We start from the raw sequence: 12,199 nt of genomic DNA, 5'->3' as shown, positions 1-12,199 counted from the left end.
ACGTGTCTTCTTTTCTTTGACAGGTCCTTCTGAATTACTGGATATGACAGATAGTGAAACGTAAGTCCTGCTTACTTGGCTTCTCTTTCATTTGATTTGATTTATTTCAAGTCATTTTATATATGTGAAGTCAAAGGCTTTCACAGCTGGCATCCATAGTTTTCTGTGACTATGTGGCTGCGTTCTGGAATAATTTATTCTTGGTATTTCACCTACTTCTGTGGCTGGCATCTTCAGAGAGTGATGGCATGACAGACCAACACAGAGATTAACATGTAAATCACTTCTTCTCAACCAAGGGTCACAGAAGTATATAATATATATACATCTATCTCCCACACACTTCCATGCCAACACCCTCTGAAGATGCCAGCCACAGATGTAGATAAAACATCAGGAATAAATTCTTCCAGAACGTGGCCACATAGCCTGGAGAACCTACAGAAATCTATCACTTTATACAGTGTACCCGCATCATATGCATATGCTGGAAGCCGTGCCAGAAAGAAATCTCCTGTGCCTTGGAAGAAGCAATGGGGTGCGCCTGGTGCGCGCTGCAGGAACAAGGCCCATTAGTTCTAATGGGGCTTCAGTTTACGTGTTTTCCCCTTATATGGCGGGTTCTGGAACGGATCCCCCGCATAAGGGAAGGGCCAACTGTATATGTTTGTTGGCATTCTCTCAGTTAAAGTCAAATTAAATTAAAATCAGAATCAGGTTGCATGTCATCCCTAAAGAGCCATAGGCTCCTTGTGATCCACCTGGACACCACCCATTATTATTATTATTTAAACCAAAGGAGGGTTTGTGCCTCTGGGAGCCTTTAGGGGGTAAAATGATGGCTTAAAACATGATGCTGTCTGCTGCATCAGGCCTGAAAATAAACTTTCAAAAAACAGGAGCTAGTCATCTGGTCTTTTCCAATTTCCTTGGAAAAGGGCAAGTGTGACCCATGGGAGGCCAGTGATAGATGGGTAATGTGGCAGATGTGGCCCCTCGATCTGCCATGGGCACTCATTCCTTAGGGAAAACAAAATTCTTGGCCCCTCAGTGTGCTGTTTCCACTTACAAAATAGAAATGAAAACTTCATACTGCTTTATATAGTCTTATAGCTTTTCCCTTGTATGCATGGTTAAGCAAGTGTAAGAAATTCTCTCTGTCAAGATTGTTTCAAATTTTTCACAATTCACAACTTTATACCAACTTTATACCAACTGTGCCTTCTAATTTTGTCACATATTGCTTAAAAACTTTCCCACATGAAGTAGAAGAGGAAATTCTGGAGTTTTAGCCTCTTTGTACAATAGAAAGTCTGCCAACAGACTTGCTGTCAGTTCATTTCTTGAGTTATCCTTAGCCTTTACCAGCCAGTCTCAGCTTTTGGACAAGACTGATGCAATTTCTTCTCTTCTGTACCTGCAAAAGGAATGGAGTTTCCATTACCTACCCATTAGACAAACTATGGGATCACAGTTTGTATTTGGAGTCACTTTCATCCAAGGCCAAGCAGAGATGTGGCCGAACATTACCTCTTGATGTTTATTTAAACCTCAGTGCCAAGTTTTCAAGAAGACACACATCTTCAAGGTGGCTTTAAAAGATGGTTCTTGTTGAAGTTCTGTGTCACTTTGCCCAAAGACGTGCATGGTATCAGCATGGATGCCAGGCTTAAAAGATTTTTTTTTTCATTTTCCAAAAAAACTACACATGCATCCTGCTGGCAGATGCCAAATATCTTATTGTTCAGATTCAACACTACGGGAAGTAATCTAGAGGCAGTTGAAGGGGAAGCTCACCAGTGTTCATTCAAATGGACAGGGGGAAAAAGCATTCTTGTGGCTGGTTTATAATAGAGCTCCAGTCTACATGAGAAATTAACATTCACTATGCTACTTGAAGTATGGTAATTGCAGGGGGCGGGGGGATGAACTCTTTGAACACCATTAGTACTGTATGTTGATGCTTTAAGGAGTCAGAAGGTAAAACAGGAAATGTGTCTATGTGAGTAGCCCTAAAATTATGTCCGGATGAATTTAATTAATTTCAATAAGGTCATTCTTATTGATAGTTTTCTTTGTTGAACACACAGGGGTGAGACGGCACTTCACAAGGCAGCATGCCAGCGCCACCGGGGTATCTGCCAGCTTTTGGTAGAGGCAGGAGCGTCATTGAGGAAAACCGATTCCAAGGTAACAAAAACAAACAAACCCTTTTAGACAAAACTGTGGGTAAGTGAAACCAATATGCAGCTAACTTAGTTGCTGAAAAGACATATTGGGAGTCCTCACTCTTACTTATTTTTTGCCTGGATCTTAACTGTGTTTGCTTGAACATAAGCTCCATTGATTTTATTTATTTATCTTCTGATTTTTGCCACCAGCAGTCTCAGGATGGTTTACAGCAATTGTTGAGGTAATAAAGTACTGTACCTTGGATAGGAGCCCTGGTGACACAGTGGTTAAATGCCTATACTGCAGCCACTCACAAACCACAAGGTTGTGAATTCAATGCCAGCCAGGGGCTCAGAGTTCACTCAGCCTGGCATCCTTCTGAGGTTGCTAAAATGAGTACCCAGCTTGTTGAGGGTAATTAGCTTACACATTGTAAACCGCTTAAGGAGTGCTTAAGTGCACTGATAAGTGATATAGAAATGTACTTGCCATTGCTATTGCTCAAATACAATAAAATATAATATAAAATAGCAATGTAAAATCCATTAAAAAAAGCAATCCAGCAGACAGAACAACTAAAGATCTTTGGAAGGATATCAAATACAACCCAATATCCTGCATCATTATTGTAACTATGAAACTGGAGCTCTATCTTCATAGGTACAACTGGCAATGCCTGCCGCATTCTACTTTGCAGCATACCAGTGGCTTGACTAAAGCATTTCTAAGGTGCTGGAGACTGGGGCACTGGGAAATTATTTCTGCAGCACTCTCCAGGCAACTGGAGCAAACCCTCAGGGTCTTACCAAGACTGCTTGTCTCATAGTACCCTGTGACTGGGAGTATGCTGAGGATGTGAATTCCCAGCATCCAAATCTCCAGTGCTTTGGAAATATTTTAGTCATGGTGCTGCCAGGCTACAAAGGCAGGTTTGTAGGGTCAGATTTAGGTTACATGACTGTAAGTACAAATCCAAAACTCCAGTTTATGATAGCAACCCCCAACTCCAGTTTATAATATCGTTCTGCTGAACAGGATTCCAGCTGCCATTTACAGAGTGGAAGAACAGCACAGATAAAGATGGTGCACAATCTTTGGGTGGAGGAATAGGAAACTACTAGGGAATGAGAGACTGCATTAGTCCCCTGCATGATCTTGGATGGTCACATCCCACCATTGCACCTCCACCTTCACCATTTAATCTTTGATTAAATGATCTTGAGGACAACATGTAATCTTCTCCAACCTTGGTCTAGAAAAAGAATTTCATAATTTGGGAGAAAATTATCAGAAAAACTCCCAGTAGCCTGATAATTTAAATAGCCTACTTGCAAGTATTATTTACTTGTTTATTCAAGATATTTATTTATCATTACTTAACCCACCAGGACCCACATGGTGATAAAATCACTTTAAAAACATTAAATTAATAACTAAAAAATTAATTAGAAACACTCCAAGTTCCCCTTTAAAAATACTGCTAAAACCAGACAAATGATTTTTAAAAACAGCTAGAATAGGCAACCTCATTTTAAGAGCCAAAGGAAACACAAAACAGCACAGTCTTCAGTGTACCAGAAACTCCAAAGGGATCAAGCCAGCCTGACTTCCCTTTGGAGGGAATTCCACAGTTAGGGTGCTGCTACATAAAAAACCTGTGACATGTATTCAGCTGCCTAACTTCACACGGTGGTAGAATATGTAACAGGGCCTCCACTGGTGATCTTAGATTTTGAGGATGCTCATGTGCAAAAACAACTGTTGTTAACAGGGCTATGTTGATTTTTACTATAATTTGGATATTCGTGTCAAAGAGAAACCTATTCACAGCATAATATCAGAAAAAGACGCATCTCACAAGACATCTGTGCTGTTTTCAAGCCACTTGATGTGCATTTTCCTTTCCTTTCCTACTCTTGAGATTTATTTTTTGCTCTCTTTTTTGTCCTATCAACATAGGGTAAGACACCTCGGGACAGGGCCCAACAGGCAGGAGATCCAGATCTAGCTTCTTACCTGGAGAGTCGACAGAACCACCAAGTAGTTCCCCATGAAGACCTAGAGACTGCAGTGTGATAATTGTGGTCGGTGAGAGAATAACCTAGGAGATAACAAGGCTGAACCCGAGGCACACTTGGGCATCATGAAAGGAGGGGAAAAATAGAATCGACACGTCTCTCGTTCTCATGAAAAACATCTGAGAAGAAGCCACCAGTTTGTAAGGGCTACGGAGACTTGCCACAGGACTCTCATGTTCCCATATGTTAACCTGTGGGGATAAAGGAGGAGATTTAAAGGTCTGTGGAATCCATGGGCCAAGGACATTTATCTTTATTGCTCTCAGCAAGTAGCATGAACATCTCCTGTGTTCCTCTGTAGAATTTATGTGAACAATAACAACAGAAGGTGTGGAGGAAAAAAGAAAAATAAGATGAATATTCAAAATCCAGCCAAACCCTTTCCCTCACCACAAATCCTTGCCATAAAACTCTTGTGTTCCTAAATGTTAGTCCCAGCTGCCTTTTCCTTCAGTCTTGTGCTCCATATTCTTCCTATTTCTGTCCCCACAGTGGTACATCAGTAAAGTGGTGTCTGTTTATCTCTGTACTAAATCTTCATAGCTGCTAAAGATGGAACCAGTGTTCTGAGGAAAGCCCTGGGTGCTCTTGGCAAAATAATACCTTTAAATAACAAAAATCACTTGTACTCCCCCAAGAGATTATATTCACAGATGTTTCTCCTTTTGAACATATTTGAACTGCTGTATTACTCAGATATGTATAAGAGCTGTTGCAAAAACAATCACAAAGAGAGGAGTGGGTTTCATATGGATTTGAGAATCTAGAGACAACTGGGGTTGGTGGCACACAAAGAAACACATGAGTTGGTAGTGATGTGCTTAAACTTCTCTCAGAAAGTATGCTAGTTTTATTCAAATTTTCCTGGCCTCCCACCAAATGTCTCAGATTATGGGTATGAGAAGGTGCTCCATAATTCCCCCCTCCATTTTCCTTTGGGCAAAATCTGGAGACAATTTATGGATTTGTCAAATTCACTCAAGAAATTATGCTCATCATAGTCTTTTCAGTGACCACTCTAACAAGGTGACACAGCTGCCTCTTTGTTCCCACAATAGATCATCAGTGTTTAGTCATAATGTTTGTCTTGAACTGACTACCTTTGAGTATCTGAGATACATTTGAGGCTGCCAGAGACCAGAGAATCATTATTAGTACACATAATGTGTTGCATTTGGTCAAATAACATAGCCTTTAGCTTTTCTCGTTTGCTTTTTAAGGGCACTTGAAACTAAATTAAAAGTATCTGCTGATAGATCTTGGCTTGTTGGTATAAAGTAGAGGTAGGGAAAGTGCAGCCCATTGTTTGCACATGGTACCTAACACAATTTTGGGGGACCCTTAACACCTGGAAATGGCTCTATACGCCCAAATGGGTGGGCAATTTCATTACATTCTCCCATGCCAATTTCAATTCCTGTTTTTTTTTTTAAATTAAGGCTTCTCCTTGGCCCAAATAAAAAAAGAATGAAAAAAATATATTGACAGTGCAATGCTAAGCATATTTATTCTATCTAAATTCACTAGATGCCCTCTAGTAATGGTGTTTAGGAGTGCATCCAAAATTCCCATTGGATGGCAAGCATGAGTTACTGGACTGGAGAATGGCTTTATTCATTGAGAAGTAGTTCTGCAAATTATGGAATTAAACTTTTCCATTGCTTCTTCTATTAGGTTTGTTTAATCCCTCTCCCCAAATCTCAGCCTTAGTTGATATCCAACAAAATAATCAGTCCTAGAACAAAGTCAGGGTGATCTACTGCAAAGGATCACAGTTGTATATCTACCTGTCCAAGTCTAGGGATCCACCCAAGTCTAGGAATGTATTTCTTTGCTTTTTTGTGTGTGTGTTCTTCTATTCCAGAACTAAAATGTGAAAGTTTTCTCTTCCTTGGATGAAATTTTGTGCATTTTAATTTGATTTTTTGTTGGCTTCCTTGTAATTTTTTTTAAATTGTTTTGCCAATTTTTGCATTAAATTTAATTTCACACAAAAACAACAGGTTTTGGTCAAAAATAACATTTTCCCAATTTCTATGAAAAAATCTCTAGTCTTTTCTCTCTCAAGCAGAGGTACAAAACATCAAGAAAGTTCCGTTTTTTCAGCGATGATGCCCTTTTTTGTTTTATGGAATTATTCCATAGTAACTTCTAGGAAATTTGGTTGTCACAGAGCCGATAGGTTGCCACGGAGCCAATTTCAGTGGCATAACCTTTTTTGCCCAGTATATGGTAGTACCCTTTGGTATGGCATCAAAAAGGAAGCATGAACGAATGAATGTGCTCAATTTCCCAGGCTTTGTATCTTTGTCTACAGAAGTTACATGCTCAGTCACATCTATATAGCATTAAGGTTGAGTCAGACCTTGGACAATTACTTTTGGCTACTACACACAGAATTCTCCCAGTCATCTTTGCTTAGGAATTCTAGGAGTTGTACTCAAAGAGAACTTTCCCTAGCTTTCTGTAGAAGTCCATACATTAACTTATGATGGTTGGCTTGTATGTTTCTGTGAATTTGGTTTTCTATATTATAATTATTATTTTATTTATTTATATCCCACCTAGGGACTCAAGGTGTCTATAAGCGTACTGTTAACTTGGTCTTAGCTTTACTTGGGATAACTTCTGTCTATATATCCAATTGGGAATACAGTGATTATATTATCATATGGTACTATGTTTTCTTCCCCCTAGTGACTGAATTTGAAGCAAATTTTAGAATGATAGCATTGTGCCTTCTTTTCAAAGGCCACCTTCCACCACATGGAGCCATCCCTCTCCCCCATTGGGAGCTCAGTTGGGGGCAGTCATTGTGTGACAGTAACAATGTCCAAGACAGAAGTTGTAAGAGAAATGGGCATTTAATTGTGCCTTTTAATATTCAAGGTGTCCTGAAGCACTTTCCAAAAGCAATGTGTCAGCAGTTCATCAACTGTGTACTACTTGGAACAGTCATTATGCTTTCAAAATAGCTTACAGGCAGCCTAGGGTATCAGTGTGTGTGTGTGTGTGTGTGTGTGTGTGTGTAATATCAAGCAGGAAGTGGATGAGGCCATGGCTATATTTTTCTTTTCTTTTCCATCTCAAGAAAACCACAAATCATACAAGCACCCCAACATATGACTCGAGTAATATATACTATCTGCACTATTGTCCCACTGAAGCAGATAAGAACATAAAGTCAATTGGGGTGAAAGAACTGAATGGATGCAAATGCTTGTTAACAGGCAAATTATCCCAATGATCATACAAGCACTCTGGGAGAGAATTGACTACGACATCTGCTTCTCTGGTGCCAGAATTTCCCCAAACAAAATGTGGGGAGCCATGGATGGTAATGTTTAACACTGTCCTTATCAACAAATTTATGGTAGCATGGATTCATGGAGTGAAGCCTATAGTTTCTAATGCTTGAAGAATTACAATCTGTTGACCTAGGGAGAACCTGTGTGTAAAGGGACAGTGCAAATCAGGGAAACAGTAAAGTCAAATAGCAATACAATACAAAAAGTACATTTTGTGACCATTCAGATACAGCTTCCATGTTTGCAAATAAGCACAGGGACCACTCATTACAACAGTTAGTAAAGGCAGCAATGGAAGTGGCTCTGTTAAAATTCTCACTGTAAAAATGGCCACTTTCAGACACAGTATGCATGTCTCTACTTGGAGCAATAGCAACTCAGTACTTCTGTCTACTTAGTTCTCTACAAAATATCTTCTACCTAGCTTAAGGAACCATGGTTTGATTTACCCTAGTTTATCCCCACTACAACTGTGTTGCTTAACATCAACCAGGGACCTTCATAGCCAAACAAGGCTTTCACACTGAGTTCCTTAGTTCAAGTTAAGTATGTTGTTTACTACATCACACTGGTTCACACTTGGCTGTCTGTATTTTCCCATTTCTGTGATTCGTTGTATGGCATTGTGTCCATCTAGGGTTTCTTGTTCTGTTTTTGACAAGGATTTCAATTCATTGACTGATGATATCTGATCTGAAAGTAGCAGAGCATGTGGTACAAGCTGTAGGGAGAATAGTTGTGCAAGAAACTTAAAATTATCTCATTTTCATCACAGTGCAGCTTCCTAAATACCTGGTCTAGTGCTAAAGCAGTGAACCAGCAGTATGGGATGTTGCTTCAAGTCATGGATATGTGACCATATGTCTCATACCTAAGCTTAGGCTGAGAAACAAGAAACAAGAGTACCTGCATGCATCCATTATTAGGAAAAGGATGCCCTGCTAAGATTGTGCCTTGAGCTGGGCTTCCCAAGCTCTGAATGGAATATTCCACAGCCATGGAATTTGTATCTTAATTTTCCAAGCAGTTTCAGGTTTGGAGTACATAAGGTGTATGCCCTGACTCCTATTTTAAATGACATTCATTTCTCCTGTTTTCATGGTGGTTGTGGTAAAAAGTGAAATGTCTAAGACTTCTGTACATCTTACAGTGTGTACTAAGCATATTGTGGATTGATTGCAAAGAGCCACCAATAAGCAGCCATTTTATTGCATTTGCAATACACCAAAAGATCCATCTCCTAACCCTGTTATATAAGGCTTTCGCCTGATAAATCAAGCAGACCTTACTTTATTATTACGCAGAACCAGACAATCACTGGTGATACAGACTAAGTTTAAAGTTAAGTTTAAATGAATTGTGCTTTAGACCCCCTGAAATCAATGGGGAATGAGTTGGTCATCATTGCTTTGTGGATGTGATTACACTGTTGAATTTACTAAAGAACAAACCTTCTCTTATTTCAGTTCCATGTGCAAGAGTAATGAATATCAAAAGTTTGTCTCCTCACTAGATAAGATTATAAGAGTACATTTGCAATGATTTTTCGTATTTGGGAAGGAATTTTCTTTGCCCTTCTTTGTTTATTTTTGTGAAAAACAATATTCTTTTGCAAAAATATATATTTTTGTTCAAAATGCTGTTTATATGAAAAATATGCTTTCTTCCCCTCCCCCAATCACTTTTTCACTAAATTTCTTTTGCAAATTTTCAGACACAAAATTCTCAACATGCAAATATATATATATATATTTCAACAATAAACATTCTCTCAATGGAATGGGATGTTTGAGGGATGCTTTCTCACCATGATTAAGAAAATCTTTTTGAGATTCTTTGCAACCCTAGAATTCACTATTGCTAGGCTTGATGGCTGTCAATCTAAATAGCTTTAAAAGTGATTTAGATTTATTAATGAAAAATGGAGTTATAAATGGCTACTTATGGCTGGAAAGCATACATGGAAGGGTGCAATTGCACTCTTCTCCTGCTTGTGGGCTTCCCATACAGAACTGTTTAGCTATTGGATGAACAGTAGGGGGGAAAGGAAGATAATATTATAGATGGATTAATTCAGTAAAGGAAGATTCAGATCTGAGTTTGCAAGATCTGAGCAGAGCTGTTAATAATTTGGGACCTTGAAAGTTTGTCATTTGTAGTGTCACATAAATTGAAGCCAACTTCATGACAAATAATTACAAGAAAATTTAATTTGGACCCGGTACATACTTGCTTCACTGTCCGTAGTGGCAGCGGCATTTTTCCTCTGTAGGGAAGCTGCAGCCACCGAACTGCGCAGCTTCCCTGTGGAGGAAAAAAACGAGCAAAAAAAGGGGTTCTTTTAAAGCCGCAGGGGCTGAATAACTAGTGCGCCACAGGCGCACTGGTTACATAAGCACTGTGCAGCAACATGTGGACACCACACAATGCTTACGTAACAATGGTGGCACCCATGTATACAGGGTGCCGCCATTGTTATGGCATCATGCCATACTAGGGTTAGGGACTGCGGTTGCTGCGCAGTCCCTTAACCCTAGTACGGCATCAGCACAGTGCTTTAGTGCTGTGTGTACCACGCCTTGGATCCAAATTATTATTTTCTTCTGGATCTATGAGAAACCTATATGACAATATGACAATGTTACCATACAGAAGGCAGCTGTATCACAAAATTAACATTTAACATACAGGTAGAATGCAAGGCTTATCAAATGTAATTTTCAGGTCATGGAGATAGGACAGAAAGGCCCAACTGTATGGGTTTATCCAGTATGGATGCACTGTTTAGATTTATTAGTTACATGCCATAAGTGGACATGCACAAGATTATTGGTTTGATCAGATTTTGGCATGCCTGATTTTGTTTAGGATTACATTGAGAACAATAGGGGGGGAGCTAGTGTGTGTTGTGTGAATGCATGTGTGTATGCCAGAGAGGAAAAGAGTAATTAATTATTGAGAAGTTCCTTTGTATGTGATGAAGGTGCCTTTGTACTTTCTTGGTAATGTGTGATACTGCTAAGCAAACCTGGGGCACTAAAGGGTTTTAGTGTGTGATGAACAATGTCGGTATATTTTATATCTTGCACGGGTGCTGAAAGTAAGCATTACAGGAAGTGTACATGTCTCCTTCCTAGTAATGTTTCATAAAATAAAAGGTGTGCTGTGACAGAGTCATACATTTTTAGATTGCGAATTTGTCTTCCTGTGTCCCAATACATTGGTAGTATTTTCAGAGGCATGGAAATCTGTAATACAATTACATATACTGGATTATTTCTTTCTTGTGCTCTAAAGTATTATTAGTATTTTTAAGGAAATACACAATTATGATTATGTAATATCAAGCATCTTAATTTACGCAGACATTACTGTGGGGGAAAGAATAACACTCTGAGCTACTTGTGTTGGTGGCTGCTCCTAAAATTTGTTTATAGCTAAGGTGTTGAGATTAGAAGAGTACTGCTGGATCAGTCCAAGGGCCAATCTAGTCTAGCATTATTTTCACCCAGTATTCATCCACTTGCCCATTGAAAGATCACCAGTAACACATGAGTGCAACTCCACCCTTCATTAAATAGTTTGCTTTTGGGATACAGGCCATGGACCCATGGAGCATCTGCTGTAATTCCCCAAAGGGACATGAACAGTGGTACATCCAGCTGGCCCTCAAGCCTATGGTGTCCTTAGCTAGAAATAAAAGAGTTATCTCTGCACCTAAACTATCATCTCATCTTTCATTCACTTCTCATCACTTATTACTGAGTCTCATTTCAATTTTGCGCATGCTCAAGTGTATGTGCCTTGTCAAGACTGAAAGGTGCATGCATGCTCTTTTTTTGTAACATTTCTTTTTAAAACACACACAGTGGCAAAGAGTAAACACTGGCATATTTTTAAAAAGATGGTAACCCCTTTCCCCACGCACACAGTTTTTATGCTTGACATGTATGTTGTACTTTGGCATGCATAACTGAGTTCAAAGCATCAAACAAGAATTAGCAAGTACTGAAATCTGTGCAAGTTTGCAGAAAAGACATGTCTGATGCCACATGTGTCGGCCTCGAGCAGTGCTCCATATTCTTGTGTGGGGCTGGAAACCCACTCAAATGTATACAATGTGAATTAAGTTTAATAATATATTTGCTTTGGTTTGTTTTTACAAAATTGGTGCATTTGAATAAGATGCACATATAGAAAGAATATACTTCCCAGAGTGGTGGGATCTAGAGTTCAGCCATCTAAAAAAGACTGGCCTGGTCAGGACCTGGTGATGTGAAATGTGGCTACTCCTGGATTGTCTTTGTTGCATTTTGGTTCCATTGTAACTCTTAAAATGACTGTCCCATTCTATGGTAAAACTGGGACTAAAGTATTTCCTGTTATCAATAAATCACAATAAATGTGATTCTCTTTTGGAAAAAAGTAGTTATCTTTATTGTTGTATATTTCATTATGGAGTATGACTGTCATCTGAGAAGCACTGCTGACGTGCATCCTTTTGGTCAATTCCAGAATATCAGCAAACTGCTCATCAGTTTAATCTATTGCTGTTGTGGTTATTGTTGTCCGGCTTCAAGCTACTTCCAACTTATAGCAACCCCAAGGTGCACTTATCCCAGCATTTTCTGGGGTACTATA

General features: G+C 39.2%; 1 protein-coding gene across 1 annotated transcript in view; it reads left to right on the top strand.

Moving 5' to 3' along the window:
• Nucleotides 1-11,973, top strand: part of DGKI (diacylglycerol kinase iota) — a 158,074-nt gene extending 146,101 nt beyond the window's left edge. The window contains exons 20-22 of the mRNA XM_042469134.1: nt 24-60; nt 2,091-2,190; nt 4,132-11,973. Of these exons, the coding sequence (XP_042325068.1) occupies nt 24-60; nt 2,091-2,190; nt 4,132-4,248 (254 nt within the window). The 3' untranslated portion in view covers nt 4,249-11,973. The remainder of the gene's footprint in view (nt 1-23; nt 61-2,090; nt 2,191-4,131) is intronic.
• The last annotated feature ends 226 nt before the right edge of the window (nt 11,974-12,199 follow it).

This window comes from Sceloporus undulatus, chromosome 5, assembly GCF_019175285.1.
Source record: "Sceloporus undulatus isolate JIND9_A2432 ecotype Alabama chromosome 5, SceUnd_v1.1, whole genome shotgun sequence".
In the NCBI taxonomy this organism is placed as follows: domain Eukaryota; kingdom Metazoa; phylum Chordata; class Lepidosauria; order Squamata; family Phrynosomatidae; genus Sceloporus; species Sceloporus undulatus.
This window is presented reverse-complemented; position numbering and strand designations above follow the sequence as displayed.